Genomic DNA, 27,174 nt, shown 5'->3' with positions numbered 1-27,174 from the left:
AAATAAAATAAAATACATGCGCTCCCATTCTAAACACTTGCATACAACAACAAAAGTTATACCTACAAACTTTTGAACACACATTAAGAGAAAAACAACATTTATTGTCGTTGCATAGAAGAAAGACGCGTTGTTGGCGTAAAGAAAAAAAAAACACACACACACACAAAACAATAACAATAACATGCAGGAGACAAGAGAAGAAGACGAGATAAAAAGATAACGGGAAGGTAACAAAGTTACATTCCACACATTAAAATAATTCGAAAAGACAAAAAACACTGCACGGGAAAAAAAAAAAAATGCTAGACGTATTGATTAAAACAGCATTAGACTTTATTCATTTGTCTCCTCTTCATCACAGCTCAATCAAACGGGTGGTACGGGCTGTTTACCTGATTGTGATTTGCGCGTGCTGTAGAGTTTCTCTGCGGGTAGAACGGGGAATAACTCATGGCCGTAGGTTTCATTGATAATTTCTGCAAGGGCCAAATAAAACGCTGAGATGCCGCAGAAAATGCCTTCAAATCCAGCAACCTTTATCGTTGTGGATGAACCCGACATGTTACCAGCAGCCAACAACGCAAAAAGTATGGTCAAAGATAAAAAAATTGTCATGAGAGCCACATTGGTCCGCAATGTGCAGAGAAACATGGCAAGGGTAAAGATTCCCCAAAGTAACAGGTAAACTCCAAGAAAATAGGAATCTGTGGAAAATGGTATTTGTTTTTCATCTCTGCTATTGTTGGGTAGCAGCCACACGCCAACCAACGAGAGCCAAAAACAGCCGTAAGACACGAACGCCACATAGCCAAACGTATTTCCACGTAAATACTCCAGTATTCCCGCAATAATTTGCGCCAACCCACCGTAGAAGATTCCCGTTCCAATCACCGCTGTCGTCAGGTTATACTGCCCAGTGTTGTGTAGGTTGAGAAGAATCGTTGACATGCCAAAACCAAGCAACCCAATCGGAGCAGGATTAGCCTTTTTTATCACCGGCTGCTGTTGTGAAGTGGTTGCTTCACCCCTCTCCGCCCGTAATACATCGCCCTCATTCATGTAAAGGCAATACCGGCGACGTTGAAGGGAGTTCCCTGTGATTGGTTCCAACGATTCTTCGTGTTCTTCCCGTGCAACAGATGGCTCCATTTCTTTTATTTTTGTATGTTTTTAAAAAGTTTCAAATTTTAAATTGGCTTAAATTCCTCGTGATGTTCCGCCAAACTTAAATAACAAGCTAAAAGTGGCAGCGAAAAAAAAAAAATATAATATTTTTATTTTTGCCTTTTAACCTTTTAAATTATGCGGAAGACTGTGGAAGCAAAGAAAGAGAAGTGATCGCCGGCGAAACAGTGACGCACATTAGGTTTCACTTTGGATGTTGTTGTTGTTGTTTTTTGGGGGGAGGTGAGGGCTTTTATTTCCACTGCATTGAGGATACGTAAGAGAGCCACTAAAAATAAAAATTAACTGTGATGCTACTCATTCATTCCTCATTTTTCCCCTGTTCTACACGTTGATTCGTATTGGCCCCACGCTTCGTTTCGTTGAGGCCAGCATGTCGCAAGTTACATGCCACTTGGTGCTGCCACGTTATTATGGAGGGGAGTAGGGAGGCAGCTGCAACTAACTCGTACTCATGGGAGGTTCTCACGTGAATTTCCCGAGGTGACTGACGCCGCGCCTCTTGCGCTGTGCAACCGTGAGGGAGACTTTCCAATTCCCCAAGGAACAGCCCGACGCCGCTGGAAGAAACAGAAAGTGAAGTCACTCGACAACCGGTGACCAAATTATCTTGCCGCTCAACAGGAACCAACGACTGATGGTGATTGCTTACCGCGCCACGTGATCAAATATACTTCCCACTTATTGCTACATTGAACGCAGGGCTCGCCAACCCTGCCAGGTAATCAGACGCCTCTCTGATACCCGTCCCCAATTCCGTGACGCTGTTCTTTCAAGTGCAAGCAAACTGCAGCATCCGGAAGATTTAAATCCTCCAAAGCGAGTCATAAAAATATCAAATGCTCAAATGCTGCCCAACTGCGCAGCCACCAAACAAGCCCAAGAAACAACAATTTTATGGATTCTCCATCCTGCCGCAATCACTCAGAAGGCAAAGGAATCGAAAAAAAAAAAAAACGAAGGGGTGCAAGAACCCGTAAATGAGAATACGCGCGCGGTAGAGCACACGCATCGGCAGCTAGCGTTGCACAATGCGAAACAAAAGGGAGATAGAAATTTAAAAAAAAAAATAAGTTGCCCAACTCATTAATAATAAAAGAAAGGCTTTTAAAAAAAAGTATAACAAAAGCAATAATTAACGTACCCAATTATGTTTGCAATGTATTTATCTTTCCCTGTACAACTGAACTCCTTTCCTTCGTCTCCTTCTTTTTCATCCCATCCATGTGCTTCTCACCGTTTCACCTCAGTCGCTGGGTATTATCCCTTCCTGTGATTGGTATTGTTCGCGTTGCGTACAAGGAAACATTTCAATGTAGTTTCTGTTTTAATTTCGTCTCAAGTGGAAAAGGGGGAGAACGGGGTACCCAAGGTTGTCTTCAAGGATCTCCGCAAAAGCAATGTAAAGGCCACTCAATCCAGAAACAAATCCCACATACCGCCTGCCTGTTTTACAATTTTACATCTGGAAAATTCGCCAGCAGAAAGAAGAAAAATCCCGAGAGCCAGCGAAGACATGAGAAACTGCACCATGCGATGCGAGCTAAAAAATGTGACAGAAGCCATACATATGGTAAACAACCCCCATAGCAATAAATATAAGCCCATAAATGTTTCGACTGTTTTCATCACATGCACGTCGTTCTCGGTTTGTGGAAGGAGCCATACTCCTACGAGAGAAAGCCAAAAAGCGCCATAACACATGAAGGAGGTTGCCGCAAATGCGTTTCCATTGAAGTATTCCAAAAGTCCAACAAGAAGCTGCATCCCACCACCCATTACCAGCCCCATCGCAGGAACAACCGAACTCAGTTCAAATAGGTCAGCATTATGGGCGCTAGCAAGAATAGTTGACATACCAAATCCAAGTAGCCCTTGAGGGGCAGGGTTCACACGTTTCTTAGGCTGTCGAGTCTTTCTTACCACTTCCAGATCGTGAGAACTTAAAATGTTTTGAAGGATAGCCTCCAGAAACATTGTTTTTTCTTCATTCGTATTAAGAGTAGCAAGCAACTGATTCGCAAGGCCGACCCCATGCCCCCCTGACATGGGATGCCGAACACCCAACGACTCCTTTGGGCCTCAGTAAAGGTGGAGCTGCTCAGCGCACGTACGCCAAAGTGTTGTATGCCTGTGTCCTCCCTCCGTGCTTGCAAGACTTCTTACAGACTCCGATATTCTCCCCTCCCCTCAAAGACGATGTGTGTGTGTGTGTGTGTCTAATTGGAGGGAAGAAAAAAAAAGCGGAAACAGCAGCACAAAGGGGACGTGCCCCAATACCGGACAAAAGAAGAGAGAAACCAACATGAGAATGAACCGCTGACATTTTAATAAAAGTTTCTTACACTATGTCGTTCTTAACTGTATACCTTATTTATATATATATATATAGTGGTGGGTAGTGTCAAGGCAAGACAGGAAGGACCCTTATCCCCGCACCTCAAGGAAAAGCTACAGAAGCGCATACACATCAGAATAAACAAAAAAATAATAATAATAAAACCAAGCGTATGTACTTATTATCAACCAAAAAAAAACAACTCACTGCATTTGCAATTGATGTCTGTCTCTCTTTACACACTCTTCGCTGTCTGTACGCCTTCCTCCTCCTTTTCTCCGCGCTAAAGAAGCGGTGAACGGTTCCTTCGGTTCTATTCTTTCCACGGCATCACTCTTAGTTTCCTGTTTTATTTCGATAATACGAAAATGTTTTGCCTGATGCCACACCACACAAAAACTTTGCCGAGTTGTGTGAAGTACGTGCCAGGATGAGAGCCTGGTTCTATACTCCCAAAAAAAAGAAAAAAAAAAAGAACAAAGTCCCACAAAAAACAAACATTTTCCGTCGATGGGACCCACATCCACTACAGTTGAGAAGATTCCTCCCGCATCCATGCACAGAAAGATTCATAAATCAGTCAAGCATCAATGTGTTTTCGGCGCGAACCACAAACTAAAAGTTTTTGGGATTCCACAACCACTATACCCATCTCCGCGTGGAGTACATTGGTAGTGGTAGTAGCAGCTGTAGAGTTTAGGATGGGATGGCAACCCCCCCCCACCCCTCCCCACCACCACCACCACAACCACAAAAAAAAAAAAAAAAAACTAACATACAGCATTGTCATCTGCTAAAGCCCTTTTTGATCCCACATTATTTATATAATTTCCCAAAATACAAAAATGAATTTTTAATTTGCCCCAAAATTTTGCCTTTATTTTTTAAAATTTTTAGCCATTCTCTCTAAGTGTTATTTTCTGATTTTTATTGCTAAACTCCCATTCCGCTCAGTGCTCCTGTCAACAGAGTCTTCGTTTTCCCTCTCTCCTTCAAGCTGTACGACCGTTAAGGGGGGAAGCTTACAGCTTGAGATCACTCCTTATTCTTCCACATGCACTACTGCTGCCTCGTGGTGGTCATTTTATATCTTTCTCTATATATTTTTTTTTAATTATTATTTGTTTACTACTCCTTGACATTTAACAGCCCCTCGCAACTTCGTCTCCCCACTCACTTGATTCATGTGAGCCGACGGGTGCAAACCGTCACTGCTATCTTTCCCTACCCGCGCCAACCCATTTCTTTCAATACTCTACAAATGATTGAGCTTACGGTGGGGAGGGAACAATGGCAGTAGTGTCTTTCCATGGGCATCATTTAACATCATCGCCAGACCGCAGTACAGGGCGGAAAGGCCGCAGCATATACCCTCAAAGCCGGCAATCCGCTTCATAAGGGCATTCTTCGAAAAAAATGCAACGGCTTGAAGAACAAAAAAGAGGAGGGTCATTACAAAAACAAAAAAAATTGCACGCGGCTGCACCAAAGAGGAAGCCAATGCAACAGAAGTAAACACTGCCCACAACAGGAAAAAGACACCCATAAACGCCTCGTCTGCCTCTTGCAGGTACTCATCAGGAGTATTGTTGCTCTTATGCGGCAAAATCCACACCAGCGCCGTCGCAATCCAAAAGGAACCGAATGTTGTGGCAATTGTGCATGGAAATGTGTTGCCACGAACAAACTCCATTATTCCCGCAAGCACTTGTGCAAAGCCACCGTACGCAATCACTATTCCTGCTGTTGTTGTGTTCATTGGAAATAGGCCAGCGTTGCTCAGGTTGAACAAGACAGTGGTGATGCCGTAGGCAATAAATCCAACCGCTCCAGGATCACCAAGCTTCTGTCGATAATCTTCCACAGGTGCTGGGGCAGGTGCGAATCTCTCCTCACTTCCATTATCGTCTTTTTTAGCACTGCAAGGCTCCTCGTTGGAGGGGTCACACATGGCTATGCCCGCCTCCTCCCCAAGACGCCACGCACACCGTTCATTGGTTTTCCTCATGTTGCAACGTATATGGGTAGTAGCTAAGGAATATGCACAGCACGGAGTGGGAAAAAAAATACATATTATATACATGTATTAATTAGCATTTACTCTGTATTATGAAAAGTTATCGTGCTTCCATCCCATTGTTTGAGGAAGCACGACCAATGGCATTCAGTTCACAACGCAACACTCAACAAACGTCCTCGTGAAGGTTTTTTGAAGAAAAAAAAAATGTTTAGTTAAGTGAAAGTAAACAATTTAAATAATCCGGGCAGAATATTCGCCCCCATTCCCGGAACTTACTTTGAATGTCCAACAAACCGTATGAAGAGCCCTCAACGTGGCTCACACAAGTTTTAATTCATAGTCGTGCTGCATCACGCTGGATTTCGCTTCACACGCAGTAGTGTGGTCATCATTGTTTTTCGTCGCTCATCCCCTTCAATATCACAATTAACAACTGCATTTTTCGAGAGCATGCAACCAAAAAAAAAAAAACGCAAGTTTTTCTTCTACATCTTAACAATTTTCATTAACACCAAACTTTGATCGTAGTGAAGCTCCTTCACTCCTTTCATTAACTCTCGTATCCTTACATTCACACACCGGCAGCTACATACATGCATAGCAACAGAGGCATCCCACCACAGATTCTACATGAGACCGCAGAGACACTTAGAGCAGTGGTCACTTTCAATGTTTCTGTGGTTGCCTGGATGTTGTGAACTGTGTGCCTCGGTCACTTGTAACAATGCCATTTTCTCTGCAGCAACTAGCTTCCGTTGTTTGTGCTGTAGATTTTGTGCAAGTTTCGCTTCAGCTTCCTCGGCGCTGCGGTATCCACACTCCACGAGTACTTTGTCAAATAGATAATCCCGCAGCATATTCACCTTTACAGAAGAATAAAAAATAAACTGTAGGTCATGTTCAGGTTTACCCAAATTAAGCTGATAGTAGTGATAATCCGCCGCTATGGGAAAAAGACGCCTGTCAACAGTTCCCCTCGGTGAAGGAAAAGTGGTAGGCTGCGCCGCACCACCATCCGTATTCTCAAACGATTTATTCTCACAATCACCCTCTTCACTATCTGGAAGAAATATCTCTCTGGGTAGACTAATGTTCAGCATACTACAGCACTCAGCCACAAACTGCAGGTGCTCCTCCCAATCCCGCTTAATAAGCACCTGAAGATGAGGTGTTTCTAATAGACAAGAAACCACTTCACGTTGCGCCACGTTATTTATATGCGTGGCAGAATCTCCTCCCAACGACAGTGCTCGTATAGATGGATGCTCAATAGCCTCTTTCGCCGAAAGACGCACGGCAGGGTCAATATTCAGCAAGCTGCTTAACAAGTGACGCAGACTCGAGGGTGAAACCCCCTCCACCGTACTGTGTTCTGGTTTCATGTTAGTCTTCACTAACGGATCCTCCACCGTCGTCGGTGGTGTTGTCATTGCTGTTGATTCTCTTGGCTCAGGAACATGGTCCAGATTGATTTGAGATTCTTGTGAGGCAATCTCGCGGTACAGTTGATACTTGTTACGGGTATCGGAGTGAGGACGCCAGAGTGGCCTCCCCGTAAGGAGATAGTATAGAATCACCCCACAGCTCCACATGTCGTTTTTGAGTGCATCGACTTTAACCACCTTTTTATCATCCTCCGCATCCCCAGCGCAGTAAAAATACTTGCAGATCTCCGGAGAAACATACATTGGGGTGCCATGATCATTGTACTCCTCGAAAACGCCGGCAAGATCGGAAATTTTTAACTCTCCGTTGGCAAAAATAAGAATATTCTTCGGTTTTAAGTCATTATGGGCGAGGCCTTGGTTATGCAGGTACGCAACTCCGTTTAGCAGCTGGTACATGATGCTCCGTATGAACTCAGCGGAGAATAAAGGAGCAGCGGTTTCATTCATCGTAGAACTCAGTAGGTTCACCTCATTTTCATCTAGGCTCATGTGACTTGCGCACGCAACGTCAAATGTCATGTCGGACTCGAAGCTTTTACCCAAAGGACTATTTCTCCGTTCTTGTTGGGAAACAGGGGCGGAGTTATTCGGACTGTACACACCTTGTCCGTGGCGAAACCCATATCGAACGGTTTCCTTCACCAGTTGATCCAAGTTGCAAACGGCAATGGGGAGAACGACAAAGTCTTTTCCATCCCGTGTAAAAATGTCTTTGCTGCGAATAATATTGGGGCAATGGAATCGTTGTAGATTACAAGCCTCACTTTCTAGCAGTCGACGCATCTTTAAATCTTCACGTTTTTGAGCTTCGGAAATGGTAAAATTCCCAACCCTTAGTGGAGAAGCTGCGGCGGAGCAGGAGCCCACCACAGGGTCAAACGTGGGAACCAACATTGGCGCAGATGATCTGCGATACTTGTAGCTTTTGATTGCCACGCGCTGAAAACATGGTGGAAAGACACCATTAGCGGAGGTATCAATGGCATCACGGACGACCCCAAACACGCCTTCCCCAAGGAGAGGGCCAAGAATATAACAACTCACCACTTTTATACGTTTCCGCCGGCGACATCCTCCTGCCCCAAGGAGTGACACCAACATGGGACTGGGTAACTTGACGTTGAGCTGCAAGTCACCTGATTCACAAGGTTCGCTTAAAGCCCCATAACTGTTTATGCCCTGTTGTTCGTTGCCCATAGAAATTGGAAACTCACTTTGCAAGTGTTTCTTTGAGTTCAACAATTTATTTACAAGCGTATTGTTGTCGGCCGCCGCAACACACCGTGTGGTGTGTCCGGAGTCATGCCGCAGAGAATTATTTGAATGACTGCGGCCGTTGCCAATAGGTCTTTGCTCCAGGTTATTGTTCATCGCAGTATGTGGAGCATCCAAAGGGAATAAAACACGCTGAGCCGCCACCTTATGGGGAATACGGTAACTTCCTTCATAAGGCGGCGTAGTTTCTTCAGTGGTTTTCTTCTGTCTACCAAAAGACTCTCGCTGAATATCTTTCCTTTGATAAAAACCAGTTTGTTTACTATCAGCATCGATAAATTTCTTGCAGGTTGTCGCCTTTTTTGCAGGTTGCCGTGGCGGCGGCAGTTGCTGCACAGATGCCGCCTCTCCCCTTCGCACATTTTTGGGCAACAAATGTGAACGATCATTATTTTCAAAGGGCTCTGGTAATCCCGCCTGTTTGGACAACGATGCCCGCGTTTTCAAATTATATTCCTTCTTGTTACTGGGCGTACGTAAAAGTGCGCCATCACGAGAACCTGGCCCAGTAGGCACCTTCTCTTCAGTCGTCACGCATTTGCAAATTGGTACTCCAGATGTTTTATCCGTGCAAGCCGCTGGGTTCTGCGTCGTATACAACTCTGCCCCACCCTGAGCGTGTTTTTCGTTTTTGAGCGTCTGGCAGGCAGTGACATCAACGGTGGTTGCAACACCCTTTTTCCCTCGCATGCTCCCCAACTCACTTTGGTCAGTAGTGGTCATGACAGACAGCGTATGCGCGGGGGCACGCAGCGCAGACTTGTGGTCCTTCGTTACGATTATCGCCGCTGTCGAGTGGACAACGCCACAAGCGCCGGGCCACAACGAGAGAAGATTCCCGCCAACTAAAGCGCAGGAGCAGCAAAGAAAAAAAAAAATCCAGGGCAAAACAAAGCAATAGAGCAAAAGGGAGAGAGAGGTGTACCTTCACTATTCCAAGAAACACTCGACGTTGGGAAAAAAGCAATCATGAATTAAGAAACGTAATAAAACAGTTGGGAATAGGGAGGCAGCAAATACGTGCGAACCTCCTGCCTCGCAATCATGATAGAATCACTCGGTTGCATTCCCTAACAAGCTCCTTCACAGACACGCGTCCGCGCTGCTGAATGAAGAGAGCCAGCTTAAGGTAATGCGCTTCGGCCACGAAGATAAATTTTCCCCGATCATCAAAGACCCCGCTGATGGCTCCGTCCCCCAGCAACGTCTCAATGAGTTTTACCAAAACTTCCACTGTGACGCCGTACTCGCGAGCCACGTCGCTAAGCACCAAAATGTTTCTCGCCAATTCGTCCTTTGCTCCCACGGCTGTCGTGGGGGCGGATGGTGCAACCCCTTCCTTTTGATTTTGCTGCTTCCCCTCACGTGCGTCCACCTCCATTGCCCGCCCCCTCAAGAACGCAATGAGTGTATCCCGCCGCTGCTGCTCCTCATCACCGATCTCGCCACGCTCCTCCAACCCGATGGCGCCCACCCACTTGGCGTACTCCTCATCATCTTGTCGCTTCTTCTCATCTCGTAGATCCTGAAGCGCCTTCTCTTCAGCAATAAGCCGCCTTTCTTCATCGCGCTCGCGGTCCTCTTGTCGCTGTCTCTCCGCCTCCTGCCTGGTGCGTCGATTGCCCTCCTCCGCTTCCTGTGCCTGGCGCCGCTCCTCCCGCTCACGTTCTTTTTCCTGCTTCTTCTTCTGCAGCCGCGTGAGCTTTGGGAGCGGTGCAGTTGCCTCCTCCTCCGGGCCACCGTCACTGCGTCGCTCCGCCTGTTGCGCGTGGCGGCGGCGCAACAACGCGGCGACCCCTTGCACACCTGGCTGTCCGTCGCGCACGTTCACCTTGCCCTCGTCCTCATCATCTCCCGTGACAACGTTGCTGCGTTTACGGGCCACTGACCCCTGTGTTACCCCGCGCGCGGCCTCATCAACGGTTACCGTGAGTCGGCGGTAAATGAGGGCGCTCACACAACCCAGCAAAAGTAGCACCACCACCACCACCAGCAGGGGCCCCCCAATCAGAGCGAAGGACATGGGTTCTCTCTCACTCTCCCTCTCTCCCTCTCTCCACCAACGTCACGTGGTACAAAAACGAGAGCAAGCAAACTTCAAAAAACAACAGCAACAAAACAAGAGTGAAGGAGAAGCAAATACAGCCATTACTCTTCAAATCAGAGTCAAGACGGTGGGGGAAGACGCGGAACATAGTGGCAAATCCAGAAATCGATACAACTCGCACAGGACAATCTTGAATTTCGGTCGCTTCGCTTATTATTCCCCTTCCTGTTCTCTGAATCAACCATGTACGCTTCAGTCCCTCCTCGACCCGCCTCTGGCTCACCAATTATGTTCCCCTTGTGCTGTTTCCGTACGACAACGGATTCCACGATTGATTGAGTTGCCATGATGACTCTGGAGGCGCCGCAGGGTTTTCGCGAGCGTGTGGCCGACGGAACGTGCGTTGCCCAACACAGCCACTAAAAAATTTCTTCTTCTGCAGCGTCGCCCGCACCTTCTCACGTCGGTCATACATCCATAGCGAGGGCTGAACTAACAATGCGGCAGCAATACTCACCTCCGGTAAATACTCAAAGCGGTTCGTATCCAGTGCGCGCATCAGCGCACTGGCAATGGCAGCACTTGGTAATACGGTCGTTGGGTCGGGATAGTTTACCGCCAGTAGCACATCTGTAAGACCACAGTAATGCATCTCCGCGTGCGTGTCAAGGTGTTCTCGAGTGACATTTGTCCGTTGTGCCACCCGGGCAGCGAGGTTAAGCACACTACCGTTGAAACCCGATCCACAGATGAGACCACCAGCGCGAGATTTGTGATGTACCCATGCGGGTAACGTTGGGCGTATCATCTCCTCCAGTAGGTGGCGCAGGTGTCTAAGCTCTTCACGAAGCACAGGGTTGGGGCTGCGTCGTTCCTCGGAACCTGCAGGCCCTTCTGCACGATGCTGCACCGCCGTAAGCAACAGACGCTGGGCCGTAGGGATATCAACGGGCAAAGAATGTAACAGCACACCACTTGACTCCGCTGCAGTGTGTAAAACCAGGGCATTTGTACTGTCCTCGTCCATCTCATCCGTCTCGCCTGTATCAGCGCCTAGAATACAAAGTCCCCTATGGCGGTCCTCCGCGAGAACAAGCATGCGTTGTGGCGCAACGCACTTGCTAACGGCGGCATGCGCAAGAAAAGCCAGCTGCTCTAGTTGCCGCTTTGGCGGTACTGCGCTGACCGCAGCGGCATTCAAATGGCGGCTATCCTCGTCCGCCGTGCTGCAGCGTCGTCCACGTCGCTTCTCCCGCCGAAGAACTATCTGCTGCATAAGTAATTGCAAACTATCATCCCCGCCGTTGCTCTGCTTCACTTGAATAGCACGATCCTTTGCCGCTTTTCTCAGAGGATTCGTCGCTCTCTCGGCTCCCAATGCGGGTTCCGTGTTGTAGCTTAAAGTGTCCACCTGAAACGTATTCCCCAATACGCGAACGTCCACCTTAAATTCCCGAGTCAGCTCTTCGGCCAGAGACATGACATCTGTGGCGTGGCACAGCGGCCACGAGATTACAGCAGTCCGTTCACTAACACCATCGTACTGGTCACGACGCAATGCCCCGTGTAGCATGCGCATTTTATTTCGAATGTCGGTACGTGTTGTCTCGCTGAGAACAAAAGACGCGGGAGGTGTTCCAAACGAATAAGAGGCATGCACAGAAGCACCCAAGGCGGAGTCAGTGTTTGCAGACACGAGGTGCAGCGGCAGCTGCGTCTGGTAAATAAAGTCACGCACGGCGTTGTGTGCCGCGTCAACGCGTCCAACCGTCATGGAGATCATACCGCCCGTCCCAATGTCTATCGCCGCGCGCACAGGAAAGGGATTTACGTGCACATTCTGAAACACCCCGAATGTGGCAGCGACATCACTGTTCGTGCTATGACGAATAGCACCACTGCCACCGCCAGAAACAGCAGCCACAGCGGCCCCTCCAAGGACCTTCTGCATCGCCTAGTCCTGCTTGGGAAAGCCAATGCAGACAAAAAAGCAAAAATAAAATAAAACGCAAACAAAACACATTGGGAGCAAAGTTGGCGGAGATACGTCAAAAATGACAGAAGAAAACCACCTCAAAAGCGTTGCAACGTCAAATGAGTAGACCTCTCACAAACTGTACTGCACTCTCGCCTTGTTTGTCTCATCATACAAACAAGTAGCAGGTGTCTCAAGCCAACGCCCCACGCAATCCAGGCGGCGTTTTTGGCTATTATTAGTATCAGGATTCAGGAGGTTCAGAGGTGCAAGGGGACACTCCGGTCGTAGGGCACAAAAATTCAGGGTTGTAGCTTCCTAATTGTGGCCCACACCCAAGGCCCGTCCCCATACATTTCATCGCAGCCCGGAGAAAATACCCACGAGGCACCTCCAACGCAATACCATGACGATGTGCTCTGTGCAACAAGAAACAGAATCCATCTTCGCCCATGCGCCCACCGTGTCATCTGTGTGGCCTCCTCACTAACTTCGGTTGTCCCCCATACTCATTCAGAGCAAAATAGAACGAGGCCGTCAGAACTGGGGGGATCGACAGCTTGCTTTGCGTCTCCGGGCAGTGGGAACAGTGCACAGACTCTCAGCGCTGCCGGACCGACGGCAACGAGCTCCAGTGGCTTGAGAAGGTGAGAAAGGTCATATTCATCATGGCGGCCGCCGCGTGTGAATTCCCCCCCCCCCCTCTGCTGCAGATCATTGCATGTCTGCACTTCACTCCAAACAAAATTCAAAATAACAGCAGAGAGAAAACGGCGGCAAAGTAGCTTGAGTGTCCATTAGTCTAACATGACTGGAAAAGACACGCGCTTCCTTTTCGTTAGAAAGACGCATTACCTCTCTATTCCTTCCACAAGCTTATAGCATCAAGCAACAACAACAAAAAAAAACACAAACTTCAACAACTCCTTTCCGAATCCAACGTGCACAGCAAGAGGATGAGACTCTGAGACACATAGCATGTCGCCTCTCAGTATATACACATAATGAGAAAGGAGTATGCCGTTGTTTTGTGTTGTTTTTCCACTTTTACTTCTCAGCGCCTCCTTCCCCTTTTCACACTTCTCTTTCATTTTCTACTACTCTCTCCTGGGTAACTTCCCACTTTCTGTACATATGTCATGCTAAACGCGCACGCCTCGCTTCACTGCGTAAGTGCATAACCACCACCAACAAACTGCCTTTGGTGCGAACGAAACTGAAGTGGGTAATTGGGGGCAGGTGCACCTGTGGAAAGCGCCTGAACAAGGCGAGCCTCCTGCCGCATGCGCTCCCTACGCATCTGCGTCCGCGTGTACCACAGACAAGGGCGTCGTGCCCCGGCAGAGCGTTGTACCCACGCTTCCTGTTGGTTGCTATTATCGTTGCAGGCACCTTCCCCACTACTTCTGCCAGGCCGTTGCTGCTCTTGACGTGCTGAAGCTGCAGCAAGAGCCACATTCGCAACTGCTGAAGATTCCCCCCACGTTGAGCGAAACACAACCTGTTCCCGACGCAACAGATCATTCTTGTGTTTTGCGCCAAAGTAGCGCCGCTTTACATCACCCAGCTCCAGGGAAAGCTGCCGCACCTCCTCTGTGAGGACATCCGCGTGCTGCTCCACCTCCCGAAGCTCCGAGTTCATTCCCCCAATCTGTTCAGTACGTCGCTCTAAATTCTCGTTATAGAGACTCAAGTCTTCAGCTAACTCCGGGCCTGGCAGAGAAACAAGCTTGCGCCGAATGGCGTCATACTCTGCGGTACGTTTAGCCAGCAGCTCTGTTTTCTCAGCAAGCATGTCATGTTTCTGCAAAATTTGGCGCTCAATAGCTTGAGCCTTGTAAATGCCATCGAGCACCTCTGGGGCATCGCTCTCCAGTCGCCGCCAACGATGCACATGAACAGGGCGTTGGAGTTCATCCACAAGGGCCCGATAGCGTTGCTGCTCAGTAAACAATTCTCGTTCTACATTCTGTTTCCGACGCTGGAGCTTTTCAGAGTAGTGAAGACGCACGAGCTCGAGACGACAACGTAAGCGTAGCTCCGTGAGTTCATCTCGGGTGGATTCGACATTCCGGACTTGGCGATTGTATTCACTAGCACCCTTTTCAAGACTGCATTCTTGAAGGCGAATCTTGTTGTAAAGAAGCCGAAGTTCCTCATTGCGGTGGATCAACTGTGTGGCAAGGACGTTGCGCTCATTGACAAGATCCGCAAATTTGGACTGATGCTTGCTTTTCTCCGCGTCACACTCCGCAATGAGATGTGTGAGTTTTTGCGCCTCAGCCTCCAGCATCTCACGGCGTGCGTGGGCATTAAGTCCATCGTCCTTTAAGTGACTTGCCCGTTGTTCAGCGTTGGAGATGTCCCGTTGCAGCTGCTGACGAACCATATGGAGACGACACAGCGTTCCTTCCTTTGCAATGAGCTGCATCTTAAGCAGCTGGATCTCCTCGTCATTCGTGACGTGCCGCTCCCTAAGCGTAGCCCACTCCACCTCGCCCTCTTTAAGTTGCTTTTCCGTTCGTGCCCGGTCTGCCGAGACGCGGTCTAGCAAATCCTGCTGAACTTTACCCCGCTTCTCATTATCCGCGAGTTGCTGCTGCAATACACGAGCCTTATCGCGAAATTTCCTTGTCTGCTCCAGTGTTTGGTGGTACTGCAGCGCCATCTGCTGACCATGCTCAATAATTTTTTCTTGACTTTGCTCCAGCTCAAAGATGCTCTTGCGCAGCAGCTCATTTTCGCGCAATAGCTGGTCCAGTTGTTGCGCCAAGTTGTGCCGTTTTCCTTCCTCTCCCACCCTGTTTCCTTCCATCGCCAGCCGTTCATTCTCGGTGCGAGAGTTGTTCGTAATCAACTCCGTCTTCTCAGGAAACATCTTTTTGAGACGCGCCTCCTCCGTGTGCAACTCCCTCTCCTCCATCTCCAGCACAGTCAGTCGCTCCTCGATCGTGTCATGAAGCTTACCCGTCTTTTGAACAAGCTCCTCTCGTGTCTGCAGCAGCTTACGCATATTCACCTGCTGGTGTTCAGCACTTTTGCGCACCTTCCGTAGGGTTGTGGCGAGACGCGTGACCTCCGCATGCCGCTCCTTCAAGGTCACCTTCAGCCTGGGGATCTCCGACTTCACCTCCGCATTCTGCGCCTCCACGAGGGCAAGTCGATCCGCTTCCGTCTTAAATCGACGCTGCTGCTCTTCCAGCTGCTTTGCTACTCGCGCCACGGCGTCGCGCTCCCCTGCAGCAAGAACCTTCAGACGACTCTCCTCGGCGGAGAGCGCCTCTGCGGCGCTCTTTAGATCCTCCAACTTTATCATCTGCTGGTCTGAGGTGGAGCGGCACTCTCGCACCTGCTGCTCAAGGCTTTCACGCCCCCGTCGAATTTCGGAAAGGCCCTCAAGGAGTGTTTGGTAGTTGGATAGACTGGTCTCAAGCTTTTCTCGCACACTGTTATTCTCATTCTGTGCCCTTTCAAAGTTCTTTCGCATCGTTTCCCGTTCGTCCAGAAGCTCAGACACCTTTGAATGTGCAACGGCACGCTCGCCTTCAAGTTGTTTCTTGGAGACGATGAGCTCATGCAGGTATGTCGCTTGGCCCGAAGTGTTGCGCGTGACCTTTTCAACCAGCGCATCCAGCTCTGCCACCTGTTTGCGTAGTTGTTGGATGTGTTCACGGCCCTCCTTCTCACGGGTGTGAGCACTATCGGTAAGAGCCCATGCCTTCTCAATTTCCTTGCGCAACGTCACAATGACTTCTTCATCCTCTTGCGACAGTTTTAACGCGGCCTCCACCTTGGTACCATGAACTTCAAGATCCACTTGCAATTCCTTGATCTTTTCCAACAATCGCTTCTCGCCCTCGTTGCTCTTGCGCAGTAGACGATGGATCTTTTCGTACTCATCCTTAAACGCCTCAAGCTGTGGTTCCATAGAGAGCTCCCTCAAGACCTCCACATAGTGATGTTCGATGCTTTCAAGAGAGACGACGCTATACTGTGTTGCCTCAGGTAAAATGTGACCGGTGCTATCATCTTTATTCTTATCCCCCTCCTGTTCCATCGCGTACCGCCGTTCGTTCTCCCCTCTTTTTGCTGCGTATTCCTCCAGCTGTTTATACGCTTTATGAACTTCCTCCTCACCACCGCGCCCAGGTGCTTCCTTTGCGTATGGGCCCCTACACACTTGTGCAATGCATATGTGCAATGTATACAAGATGGTTTCGCATTGATTTGTACGCAAGAAAGAGCGAGAGATGGAAAGCAATTTAAAAAAAAAAAAAGTGTGGGAGGGGGGGGGGGGTTACAGACACGTGCACGCAAATTCAAATAATAAGACAAAATGTGTTGAGTGAACACTCAGTGGTAGCAAAAGCAATAGTGAAAATAAAGGAAGCAGGAGAGAACAATAATATTTTTTCAAAAAAAAAAGCAAAAAAAAAGGTATCATCAATATGCGCCTAGTTGAGCCTTTTCAATCACACTCCCCAAACGAGGGAGTACACAATAAAGGGATGATGACCGTTTGGGTCAATATTACCTGCATACCATGCGGAAGCGTAGAGTGACATTACACTCTCTCTCTACCCCCACCCCCCCACACACACACAATTGAACTCGAAAGACTTGACAAAGAGGACAACGTTAAAAACCAGCAAACTGGCATTCGTTAAAGCCCCATAACCACCAGATTCTTCCGTGTTGAGTGAATTAGTAGGAGACCATGGCGGGAGGAACAAGCCAAAGAACTGTACCCGCGCTGTCTTCCAATGTGGTAATTCGTTCGCAACAACAAACACAACAGCAGAGAAGGTAACGCAGAAAGAGGGCCACCCACACGTCAAACAAATATTCTTCCCATGTATTTGGCCGCAACGGTTCACACATTATTATTTTTATATTTTTCTTCTTTCATATCGTTGTTGAAGTTCAAAAATAAACTGGAGTCACAACACCGCATCTTTGACGCGCAATCATTACTAACGAAAAGAGAACAACGCGGAAACAAACAAAAAAAAAAGTTCTGCAATATGAATTCCTCAGTTTTCTTCCATGTCTCCGCCCAAAAAAAAAAATTAAACAACGGCTGTTGCATCCTCTACATCCTTCTCTAATTTCCATGCAGGGAGAGGAGATTTAGTCAACGTCCGAGAGCCTCTTCTGAGGGAAAGAAGGCAAGAGACTCTGGTCATTGGTGCCCACTGGCGTATTATGACCTCCCTGCTGCACATTGCCATCTCCAGAGTCATTTCGACAGCCATCTTTTCTGCCCGCCTGTTCACACGCTTCATTTCCACGACTACGCTCGTGTTCATCACCGGAAACCGCTTCACTCTCTTGGTGCCCCTCACGCTCCTCCCCCTCCTCTTTACTGTGGGGAGGGTAGTAACACCCGGCGCACTGGGGATCCTGTAAACCACACATGACGCACAAAAGAAACAACACCATAAGGAAGGCGAAGGCAAGGAGAATATACACAGGAATGAGGGCCAAAGTCAGTGAAAGTACCTTTCCCGTACCCCCGTTACGGACACTGTCCAAGTCGTTTAGCCGCTTGGCTACCAAGGAAATCGAGACAAGCGCAATAGCAACAACAGCCGCAAAAAAAGTCAGCCCGACGTAGGCACAGCAACTGGATTGCAACTTTTTTTGCGTCCGCTGAATGACAATTTGGTACCCCACCGCTTCAATAAGAGCCAGGGCCCCAAAGGCGTAGAATGGCATGGCCAAAACCACAAAGTAATTTGTCGTGATGACCTCGTCAGCACGGCAAGCGATAAGAGCGCTGAATGCCACAAGGGACAAGCCACGCAAGATTGCCAAGACAAAGGAAAACTTAAGGTATCCCCACAACTTCTCAGTTCCTTTTGCTTTTAGGTCTTCATACATCTTTCTCGTCGGGAGCTTTGCAGTGAAGCAGAGGATAATGTGCAATGCCATCGCAATGTACAGTGGTGCAAGCCAGCGACGCCACACATAAAATGCATTGCCACCACGCAACGATGTCATGTCGTTTGCGTTTTTGGCCACAGGCACAAAAATACTAACTAGAATGAGACACAAGACGATCAGCATCCATAGGAAAGCATCTATCCGAAAACTGGCAATCGCCACAATAAGGCCAACTAACGTTGGAATCCCAATAATTATGTCAACGATGAATAGCGGTGCAAATACCTTTATATAATTCCAGTAGCTTCGGCTGTGGTCGTTCACCGTATTAACGTCACGCGCCGCCAGTCCACCGTCAACATATGAGACAATAAAGGCAGTAAAAATAACAACCATCGAGGCCAATATAAATATCATAACTGATATAAAGCAAAAGATCACAAACCCTCCGTGTCGAATAATCAGCGCATCCGCAAAAGGGCTATCGAGAGCAGCGGCACCAAACTTGTCGTATATTTCCCTCTTTCGAGGATTTGAGAGCACCTCGTACGCCGACTGTATTTCTTTGAACTTCTCCGCCCCCTCAGCTCCCACCCTGTCAGGATGGAACCGTAACGCCAAACGGTGGTAATTCCTGCGGATTTGCTCAGCCGTCGAATCTTGTGAGAGTTCAAGACTCTGATAGTAATCCATCGATTCCGTCCCTTCTAAAATCTGCGCCTTCCACCTTTTGATCCTTCAAGGTCTTGCAAGAGAAGCAGTGCATATGCGTGGCATGGCCGCGACCCACCCCGCAAGGGAAGGAAACAGAACAACGAAAAAAAAAATGGCACGCGACGGCACCCCGTCTAGAAGAGAAACGGCCGAGGCGGCGCACAGTAGAACCAAAGGATGAGAACAAAAACAACCAACAAGAAAAAAAAACTAAACCGTTTATCACATACGGAAATATCTTGGAGCAAAGAGGTGCATGATGGGAACGGCTGCAGGGTCGCCCAAGCACTGAGACTCAACGGGACCAAACTTCCTCATGAAGCAAAATAAGACAAATAGCACCACAAAATAGACGTGATCACACACATGCACACGCACACACACAAAACGGCACCCCCGACAAGAGGAGTCGCTCCAAGCAGAAAAGCATAGTCTCAAAATCTGAGCGCAGGAACAATAAAAAAAAAAATTAAGAAAACCGCCAATATAATAATAAGTTAGCGGGAGGGTAGGAAAAAAAAATCATATGGGAAATATGTTTAGGGCAACCACGTCCATCAACGGACGGCGTCTCGCCCGAGGTGGCAGTGCAGATCTCGTGTCAGGGTCCCATCCCGCACAAGTAGCCGCAGCAACTCGTGGCTGCTGACGCATCATTGCGCAAAGCAAAAAGCATAGCAAACGCCACACCAACCTTCTCACGCCTCCACTGCAGGGACACAAGTGGGAGAATTAACCTGCTCCTTACAATAAGCCACACCCGGCCAGATTGGCTCTCACCGTGCGCATGTACAGACAGATGAAAACCGCTCCAAAAAAAGGAAGCTACAACGGAAAGTAAAAAATAACAAAATAAAAGGAGTTAGACACACATACACGCACACACACACAAAAAAAAAGGAATTTCAAGAATAACGATAGCAACAACAATAAATAAATAAATAAATAATGATACATTAAAGATAGCAGCAGGCCCATCATTTTAACTACCGTTCACTTTGGGTGATGCATCCGATGAGAGCAGTGATGATTTAGACAACGGCAAAGACGGCGGGGACAGTGCTTCCGAGAGTGTTGCAAGCGGTTCCACTGCCTCAAGCGACAAGCCTGCAGTCAGCGCAAATATGGAAACACGAGAGTTACTGTTCGCCGCATTTGCCGCGTCAATCGCATCTTGCACCAACTGAACCTCCAACTATTGCAGCTGCTGTCTCAACATTTCATTCTGCGTAAATATAAGTTCATCCTTTTCAAGCGGAGGGGGCAGCCAACGCTTCCTGTCAGTTGCACCCCCATGTAAGTTGGTTTGCTGATCGTCTGTAGCACCACCCGCCCCGACAAGGTTTTCACTCTCAGCGCACGGCTGGTTGATTGGGTCATTGAAATTTTCCCCGATCTCACGTAAGAGAAAATGGGATGGAACTTTTACGGATGGGCAATAGCATCCCTCTGTTTTGGTATCATCAACATTTCCAGACTTAATAGGTGACAGGCAGTCCAAATGAGCCAAACGCTGAAACGTACAATTTTTCCGAAAGGAACTACAGCCCGGAAAGTCCTGCACGCCCAAGAAACTCACATTACTTCCCCCCACTGGTGAGTTAAAGACATTCCCCCTACCACCTACCACGCCGGAGCGTAGCGCGTTGCCAGATCGCTTCAAAAGAATGCCCTCGGAGTGCATCGAGGGTATGCTACTGTGGCGTACCGATGGGAGTAACTGGGTATCAGGCGAAGTGTTGGCAATGACATTATTTTTTCTCGGCAAGACAAGTTTGTCAGCGTGGTTCAAAAAGGGGGAAAAATTCCTAAATGCGGTGCAGCAACGCTTCGGTGGAACGGTTGCCGTGATGGCATCATCATTAGAATTACCATCATTTTCACCGTGGTCGTTATTGCCATTGTTATGGTGGCTTTGGCCGTCAAAGAGTGACGCCGCTCGCTGCGGATTAAGCAAACTCAATGGAGAAGCTTGGAAGGGCGGTTTGAGTACAATTTCTCCATCTTTCACCCTTCGCGAATCCCCCAGCATGGTATTTACCTTGGAGAGGATATTCTCGCTCCACTCCGACACAAGCAAATCAACAAAGGGGCGGATGTGGCGAACCAAAGCATCCAGATTAATCTCAAGTATTGTATTGTCGACTGCATCAAAGCGTTGGTGTTGAGAATGAGGCTCCTCCTTCAGCTCCTTAAGCTGTTGTTGAAGCCGGTCCAAGCTCTGTTGAAACGTGGCGTGTCTCTGTGTCTCACGGGCCAACTGCTCCTCCAGATGTTCCGTCTTCTTTACCAGCGTCCATAAAATGTCCGTGCGGGGTTGAGCTCCTCTCTCCACCCCGATGCTCTCCAAGTTGACGTCAAAAGCGGCATGAGGTTTGTCCATAAACAACTTGTCGCTCGCCTCCGACGACGTGCTTGATCGACGCTCCTGGCCCCGGTGACACAAGGGGCAGCAGATGACCCCGATGTGTTTTTCACGGAGTGCCTCACGCTCCTCGGAGCTAATGATGCGTGCAAGCAGATAGGCGAAGTTCCCTTGTGCGTCATTGTTTTCTTTCTCCAACAAACTCCTACTCGTGTTATTCTCCATATTTTGTCACCCTCGTTTCCTTCTCTGTGCCTCCTTCACCACCACCAAAACAGAGATAACGTCATACAGCGGAGAAAGACGCAACGAGCATGTGTACACCAATAACCATAAAAACAGAGGAAAAGCACACACGAGTCAAAATAACAGATAAGAACAGAATTCAGAGCCCCGCCTGAGTCATTCTCCATTATTATTAGTGGTATTCGTTCTTCGCCCCATCGCAATGTCGTTTCCTCCATAGTTAGGTGCACACACACGCATACAAGCAAAAAAACAAAAAACAAAAAGCAAAAAAATCGTAAGCAGAAGTACATCAAATACCATTACATAGGTTCTCCTTCCCGAAGGCATTCGGGTTGGAGCTGCCCTTTGTAGACGGATAAAAGATGTTCAGAAACATTCGCGAACGCAGTGATATCACTACTTCCTCGGCAACGAAGACATCCCATACCACCTGCCAACCCGCACTGCATTAGTTCAAAGCATTGCTTGTGGTAGCAAGCCCCGCATTGGGGGCAACTGCGAACGTGAAGCAAGTCAAAAGAGTGCACCACAAATAGGAAGAGCTCGGCATGCTCATGTAAAGACGTAGCTTGATCCACAGGGGGTGGAGGAAATACAGGGCACAATGTGGGAGAGCCTTCAACGCCTTGTTGGTGATGCAATACCCCCTGCATTCGATACCGTCTAAACACATCCAGCATCCCAGAAGGGCAGCACCACCGACAAATATCAAGGCTATTTCGTAAGCATACGTCACAGCGCCGTCGAAAGATGTGGCTCGTCATCTGCATTCGCAGCCGCCGAAGATACATAAATACTCTGCAGTCCATCACGGGGTGAACGTGACCACCCGCTCGCACCTGCAGCGGAACGTCCCACGACGCGTCATCGTGGTTGAGCCCACCTGAGCAACAGCGGTGAACCTCCAAAAGGTCATCCAAGGACCAGACCTCACTGTCTTCCATCAGGTAGCGCTTCTCTCGCGGGACAAAACACCCCATTTCGAACTTGCCCACCATAGTGTCTGACAGCAACGAGGAAGACTTCTGTGAGTGGTCACCTGTTGTGGACTTCTTTGTCCCATCTTCGCGGTAAAAAAGCCTGCGAAACACGGAACATTGCACACCCACTTCCCGCAGTGCCATGACTTGTATCCGTAAGTACCGCAACTCATTGAGCAGGACAGAATGCTCGTACAATCTCGGATTCACCGCAGACACACAGTACAAGGGTCGCTCCGTCTGAAGTTCCAAGAAGCCAAAAGCATCGTTGCACACAGAAAAGCATCTTGTATCCCAGAAGTGCAGAATGCGTGCTGGTATAACACTTTTTCGTCTGGAATGGCAATTGTGGCAGTAATACATACCCATGTAGTGACAAAACCTCGCCGCCTTCCATGAAGGAATAGGAAAGTAAGATTTCTTTAGCGGACCAAGACAGCTCTTACAGTAGTGACCCTGCGCCACAAGTGCCTCCTCCTTTGCCCTCATTCCACGTGGTTTCTCGTGCACGACGGTCGAGAGACACAAAATATGCGGTGTAGGAGAGGCCTCAGTACCGTGTGACTGAGGTACATTAGCCAATAGAGAAAGTTCCGGCGGGTACCACGTGCGGAAAAAACGCCATTCCTTCTTCTTTTCCTGTAGTTCGGGTTGTTGAGCAAAGTCTATCTCATCAGATGTTGTCCCAATGACCTCCTGCGCATCGTCACACGCAGATGCAACTGCCCTTAATATGTTATTTTCCGCGTGGTTGGCATGTGCTTCAAGGGCATGTACACCTTCATTAGGCATGAGTGTTTGTGGGGACTCAAAGTGCGGCACCGCCTCACTGCACGGGCCATGTAACCTGTTCGTCTCCAGATAAGTGACTGTCACCGAGTCGATGCAGCTGCTGCGAGACCCTGTGGTCTCCCCTGTGTCGACGCCACCTCTCGCGGAAGCTAAAGCCTCGTTAAATGCTTCAGTGGGTCCTGTTGCTGGCACCTGCGCCAGCTGCCACGATTCCGCAGCATGATGCTGCAACACCTTCCTCACACCCTCCTGGCGCACAAGGAATTGCATCAGCCACTCAAGATAACGAAGCCGCTTCCACCGTTCCTCACCGGCTTGTTGCTGCTTCCCCCACGCCCTGCAGTTTCCCGCGCAAGGAAACACCTCCAACGACGCCGATTCCGAAGGATGTGCATTCTCGACAAGACGCCGCGCACGCTGCAGTAGTGCCGCGACGTCGTCGCCGTCCTCTCCGTTTTCTTCCCCCATGTTCACACTTCCAGCCTCCAACCCACTATCATACCACGCTGCACCGGCCGTAACGTCAGGTAAGTCCCGGGAAAGCATGTGTCAGCCTCCGTCATCCGCCACACCCAAACGATACCCAGAAACGCCCTGCACCACAAAGATAAAAACAAACCAAAACTGAAAAAAAAAAGGAAAAATTAAAAAATAATAAAGAGGGAAAAATAGTCAATAATAAACGATAACAAAAAGGCGCAGTCGCCAAAAAAAATCAACCAAAAATAAAATAAAAAACGTGCCGGCTCACAGGTTCGACGACACATTCATTCCGCCTCAAACCACATGGACGTGCAGCACACATAAACAACTAATAATAACAATACGATACAAATATTTACAGCGCACGACACTCAACGCTTCACCCACAACAGTCATTTATAAACAGACAAATAAAAAACATTACGAAAGCGTCTTCATGGCCTTTTCAATGCCGACAAAATGCTTAAAAACCTTGTTGACAGAAAACCCCTCCCCCACCGGGGTAAAGTGAAAAAATTAAACGACACAAGGGCCCACCCAAGACTGGTGTTGGTTACCAAAAAGCATAAACTCAAGCTCGCAAGATATGTTAAGCGTTTTCTCAAAACACCTTTCACCACTCAAAAACTCAAGCCCTCGCACATCCCCAGCATCGACCGCGCCGGCCTCCTTTAGAACATGCTGAAGAAGCAAATCCCTATGCGCCTCCGTTGCACGAAGAAGCTCCAACTGCGTTGAGTCAAACGCCAAAGACTCTGAACGTTCCTTCACCAATTCTCTTACACTGGTGTGTGGCAAACTGAATTATCACATACAATAACATCAGACGACGGAGACGGCTTACACTCCACCTCACACAAACCAACGCCCAGCCCCAACATACGCTCACGTTCATTAAACTCCTCATATCTTGTACAAAGCTCACGCGCCAGAGCAAGAAGTTTCTTCTTCAACCGCCACAATGTCATTCGTTCCCTCAACTTCTTTTCACACACATTAAGAGAACTAAAGCCCACAGAAACTTCCAACGCATCACAAAACACATCACCAACACAACGCGCAGCTAGCAACTCCAATGGGCTACTATGCACACACTCAGCATAAGTCCAACACTCCGCCGCCACTTCCCTAGCCTCCATCGCACGGGCCTCCAGCACCTCGTCCCGCACGCAATCACACTCGCGTGCTAATTGATCAACGTATGATTGTAACACTGGATTTTTTATGTTTTAGAGTGCTTGTGATTTCATTGTTTCGACTTAACTTTGATCATTGATTTTTGCGGTTTTCGCTTTTATGATCAATATCTTTCTTGTTGTCTGCGTCGTCGCTTTTGGTGATAGGGCGATTTGCGCTGCTTTGATTTTGAGCCTTGTTGAATGATGAGTTTATTCCTTGTGTCTCATTCCTCTTCTCATCGTGGGCGCATGGCTCTGAAAAAGTTTGAATGTTGTCCTCTTTTTTGACATGCTGCTTATTCCATGACACGTTGTGGCATTGCTGGAGCATAATGAGTTTTCCTGCGTTCCTCCTTAAGATGTTTATGAAGATGGCAGATCGTTTCGAGGACCCGTGTCTCCGTTTCCTGCCGTCTGATGTGCAACGTTGCATATGTGACGTCCCACTCTGGACGCTGTTGAGGCGGCATTTGCGGTCTTGCTTCCGCTGCACGTGCCATTATTATCTTGCGCTACTCAATGACCTCGAAGCAGCGCGAACAGACGCACCGCAGCTTGTCCTTGTAGTGCCCGGAAATGTAGTTACACTTACAAACGCGGTTAGCGCAAATCACTATACCGCAACGACAGCAGTTTGTTTTGCCGCTGAAGATCCTAAATTCTCGAATGAGGTGTCACAGTCCTGGTACTGGCAGTACTTTGTTTTGGACGGCACCTGCCACTGACTGTCAGGGAACACGCCAGTGATGGGCATTGTGCTGACTGGTGATGGAATGGAAGAAACCCTATTTCTCCATAGTAGCGCTAGCCGTCTGACTGCAGCCCCTCAACGCAAAAAGAAAAGCTTAAAAAAAAAAAGCATGAAAAAAGGAGTCTGATGCATTTTATGCTGTTTTGCCTTTTTGTGTTGGTCGATAGAAGTGGGACGAGGAAGCGAGTGCAGTGGTCCGTGCAGCAGTCTTAACAGATGCACTTATCACCAAGGAACCTATTCAAACAAACAAACAGAAAAACATGGACGACGCACGCTTCCTCTCTCTCGCTCTCCTTCCTGTTTTGTTTGTTATTCCGGTATTCGATGACGTTCCTTCATTGCGGAAGCCACACCTCGTGCATCGCTCTGCGGCGGTGTCAAGTAGCCCGTATTCCACCACCTCCACTGCTCTCGAGTGCAAGATCCGTTTTTGGTCTTTTTCTCCGTGATATGAGATGTGTTCAGTCTTTCCTTTCTTGGAGTTTCTCACCTCCCCTGCTTGGGTCTGTCAAAAACGGAACCACCACCAGCACTGCCAGCAAGGCCCCCCCCCTCCCACGGTTCTTCCTATTTGCCAGCCACGCATCGTAATCAACCAAACGCAGGTGGTGCAGCTGCGAACTGTAAAGTGCAGAATCATTGAAAAAAAAAATGCTCACCAGTAAGACAAAGGGAAAAACCACATAGAAGGTAAACCGTGTTGTTTGCCTCATGCCTTCTTGTATACCCTCACCCTGCACATCACGCAGGTAGCGGGCCTTGTTTGCCAGCTCTTGCATATCCGCCACCATTTGTAGAAGAGCCGCGTTCCGGCTTTGCCACAAGCCATACGCGTACACATAACTCTGAGCATCGGCATAGGCAGCTGCCGTTGGTGCCGCAGACGTCTCTGACGTCGTCTGTTGGTCAACCGAAGAAGCTACTGGTCGTCCCAGAGTGGGAGACCGTGCCTGCATGTGTTTGTTATTATTGCCCTTGTTTCCATCCGACTCTGATGCCACCTTTTTGAGTTCTGACGTTCCCGACGAGGGGGAGAAGGATATCTTCTCGCGGCACATGCCCGACACAGTCAGATCAGGGAAGAGGTCATCCCTGTTGGGAAAGAAAGATCTGGCAGTTTTTACTGAATGCACATGCCTCCCATTGCCGCTTGATGACAGGGATGAGGAAGACATGACCCCAGCAGGTGTGGTGAAAAGCGGTGATGTCATAGGACGCTGCACTGGATGACCGGGGCGCCGCACCAAAAGCTCCTCCATACCCTTAAAACACTCACAAAACAGGAGAGCCACTTTGTCATTATTATCGTGGCAGCGAAATCTCTCAGCGCTCGCAGAAGTCGCTGCGTGCCCTGTTGAGCCTGCTGCACGCCGCGACACATGAAATGAGGATAGCTGGATGACTGGAAAACGCAGCAACTTTCTTGATTGGGATGGCTGGCGTAGCATGGCTGTCCCCTACACTATTGCAACTACTCACTGC

The 27,174-nt window shown here is 48.6% G+C and overlaps 13 protein-coding genes across 13 annotated transcripts, besides 14 other annotated features; 1 reads left to right on the top strand and 12 right to left on the bottom strand.

Annotated features, from left to right (window-relative positions):
- Positions 1 to 369: 369 nt before the first annotated feature.
- Positions 370 to 1,152, bottom strand: TraAM80_03189 (putative GTP-binding protein typA/BipA-like; the record flags this gene model as incomplete). The annotated part of the gene is made up of 1 exon (XM_029380166.1): positions 370 to 1,152. One exon carries the CDS (start codon positions 1,150 to 1,152, stop codon positions 370 to 372), a length of 783 nt encoding a protein of 260 aa, XP_029240007.1.
- Positions 1,153 to 1,382: 230 nt separating this feature from the next.
- Positions 1,383 to 1,401: a microsatellite.
- Positions 1,402 to 2,601: 1,200 nt separating this feature from the next.
- On the bottom strand, positions 2,602 to 3,237 carry TraAM80_03188 (GPR1/FUN34/yaaH family protein; the record flags this gene model as incomplete). The annotated part of the gene is made up of 1 exon (XM_029380165.1): positions 2,602 to 3,237. One exon carries the CDS (start codon positions 3,235 to 3,237, stop codon positions 2,602 to 2,604), a length of 636 nt encoding a protein of 211 aa, XP_029240006.1.
- Positions 3,238 to 3,388: 151 nt separating this feature from the next.
- Positions 3,389 to 3,407: a microsatellite.
- A 152-nt stretch (positions 3,408 to 3,559) lies between these two features.
- Positions 3,560 to 3,579: a microsatellite.
- A 401-nt stretch (positions 3,580 to 3,980) lies between these two features.
- Positions 3,981 to 4,007: a microsatellite.
- Positions 4,008 to 4,240: 233 nt separating this feature from the next.
- Positions 4,241 to 4,278: a microsatellite.
- Positions 4,279 to 4,296: a microsatellite.
- A 485-nt stretch (positions 4,297 to 4,781) lies between these two features.
- On the bottom strand, positions 4,782 to 5,534 carry TraAM80_03187 (GPR1/FUN34/yaaH family protein; the record flags this gene model as incomplete). Its single annotated transcript, XM_029380164.1, has 1 exon — positions 4,782 to 5,534. The coding sequence occupies one exon, from the start codon at positions 5,532 to 5,534 to the stop codon at positions 4,782 to 4,784; it is 753 nt and encodes a 250-aa protein (XP_029240005.1).
- A 638-nt stretch (positions 5,535 to 6,172) lies between these two features.
- On the bottom strand, positions 6,173 to 8,992 carry TraAM80_03186 (putative protein kinase; the record flags this gene model as incomplete). Its single annotated transcript, XM_029380163.1, has 1 exon — positions 6,173 to 8,992. One exon carries the CDS (start codon positions 8,990 to 8,992, stop codon positions 6,173 to 6,175), a length of 2,820 nt encoding a protein of 939 aa, XP_029240004.1.
- A 319-nt stretch (positions 8,993 to 9,311) lies between these two features.
- Positions 9,312 to 10,292, bottom strand: TraAM80_03185 (uncharacterized protein; the record flags this gene model as incomplete). Its single annotated transcript, XM_029380162.1, has 1 exon — positions 9,312 to 10,292. The coding sequence occupies one exon, from the start codon at positions 10,290 to 10,292 to the stop codon at positions 9,312 to 9,314; it is 981 nt and encodes a 326-aa protein (XP_029240003.1).
- A 4-nt stretch (positions 10,293 to 10,296) lies between these two features.
- Positions 10,297 to 10,326: a microsatellite.
- Positions 10,327 to 10,602: 276 nt separating this feature from the next.
- On the bottom strand, positions 10,603 to 12,267 carry TraAM80_03184 (uncharacterized protein; the record flags this gene model as incomplete). The annotated part of the gene is made up of 1 exon (XM_029380161.1): positions 10,603 to 12,267. The coding sequence occupies one exon, from the start codon at positions 12,265 to 12,267 to the stop codon at positions 10,603 to 10,605; it is 1,665 nt and encodes a 554-aa protein (XP_029240002.1).
- Positions 12,268 to 12,285: 18 nt separating this feature from the next.
- Positions 12,286 to 12,329: a microsatellite.
- An 844-nt stretch (positions 12,330 to 13,173) lies between these two features.
- Positions 13,174 to 13,215: a microsatellite.
- Positions 13,216 to 13,453: 238 nt separating this feature from the next.
- On the bottom strand, positions 13,454 to 16,348 carry TraAM80_03183 (Trypanosoma vivax; the record flags this gene model as incomplete). The annotated part of the gene is made up of 1 exon (XM_029380160.1): positions 13,454 to 16,348. The coding sequence occupies one exon, from the start codon at positions 16,346 to 16,348 to the stop codon at positions 13,454 to 13,456; it is 2,895 nt and encodes a 964-aa protein (XP_029240001.1).
- Positions 16,349 to 17,421: 1,073 nt separating this feature from the next.
- TraAM80_03182 (DnaJ chaperone protein) lies at positions 17,422 to 18,870 on the bottom strand (the record flags this gene model as incomplete). Its single annotated transcript, XM_029380159.1, has 1 exon — positions 17,422 to 18,870. One exon carries the CDS (start codon positions 18,868 to 18,870, stop codon positions 17,422 to 17,424), a length of 1,449 nt encoding a protein of 482 aa, XP_029240000.1.
- A 380-nt stretch (positions 18,871 to 19,250) lies between these two features.
- Positions 19,251 to 19,276: a microsatellite.
- A 481-nt stretch (positions 19,277 to 19,757) lies between these two features.
- Positions 19,758 to 19,782: a microsatellite.
- Positions 19,783 to 19,819: 37 nt separating this feature from the next.
- Positions 19,820 to 19,840: a microsatellite.
- Positions 19,841 to 20,086: 246 nt separating this feature from the next.
- TraAM80_03181 (putative protein kinase) lies at positions 20,087 to 21,481 on the bottom strand (the record flags this gene model as incomplete). Its single annotated transcript, XM_029380158.1, has 1 exon — positions 20,087 to 21,481. The coding sequence occupies one exon, from the start codon at positions 21,479 to 21,481 to the stop codon at positions 20,087 to 20,089; it is 1,395 nt and encodes a 464-aa protein (XP_029239999.1).
- A 267-nt stretch (positions 21,482 to 21,748) lies between these two features.
- Positions 21,749 to 21,777: a microsatellite.
- A 27-nt stretch (positions 21,778 to 21,804) lies between these two features.
- On the bottom strand, positions 21,805 to 23,823 carry TraAM80_03180 (pleckstrin homology domain-containing family M member 3; the record flags this gene model as incomplete). Its single annotated transcript, XM_029380157.1, has 1 exon — positions 21,805 to 23,823. One exon carries the CDS (start codon positions 23,821 to 23,823, stop codon positions 21,805 to 21,807), a length of 2,019 nt encoding a protein of 672 aa, XP_029239998.1.
- Positions 23,824 to 24,539: 716 nt separating this feature from the next.
- TraAM80_03179 (uncharacterized protein) lies at positions 24,540 to 24,899 on the bottom strand (the record flags this gene model as incomplete). Its single annotated transcript, XM_029380156.1, has 1 exon — positions 24,540 to 24,899. The coding sequence occupies one exon, from the start codon at positions 24,897 to 24,899 to the stop codon at positions 24,540 to 24,542; it is 360 nt and encodes a 119-aa protein (XP_029239997.1).
- Positions 24,900 to 25,270: 371 nt separating this feature from the next.
- On the top strand, positions 25,271 to 25,663 carry TraAM80_03178 (uncharacterized protein; the record flags this gene model as incomplete). Its single annotated transcript, XM_029380155.1, has 1 exon — positions 25,271 to 25,663. The coding sequence occupies one exon, from the start codon at positions 25,271 to 25,273 to the stop codon at positions 25,661 to 25,663; it is 393 nt and encodes a 130-aa protein (XP_029239996.1).
- A 268-nt stretch (positions 25,664 to 25,931) lies between these two features.
- Positions 25,932 to 25,953: a microsatellite.
- Positions 25,954 to 26,153: 200 nt separating this feature from the next.
- TraAM80_03177 (uncharacterized protein) lies at positions 26,154 to 27,140 on the bottom strand (the record flags this gene model as incomplete). The annotated part of the gene is made up of 1 exon (XM_029380154.1): positions 26,154 to 27,140. One exon carries the CDS (start codon positions 27,138 to 27,140, stop codon positions 26,154 to 26,156), a length of 987 nt encoding a protein of 328 aa, XP_029239995.1.
- Between the last annotated feature and the right edge of the window lie 34 nt (positions 27,141 to 27,174).

Source organism: Trypanosoma rangeli (genome assembly GCF_003719475.1).
Source record: "Trypanosoma rangeli strain AM80 chromosome Unknown Tra_15.4_contig_00080, whole genome shotgun sequence".
NCBI lineage: Eukaryota > Euglenozoa > Kinetoplastea > Trypanosomatida > Trypanosomatidae > Trypanosoma > Trypanosoma rangeli.
The sequence above is the reverse complement of the archived record's forward strand: the minus strand, read 5'-3'. Positions and strand labels throughout refer to the sequence as shown.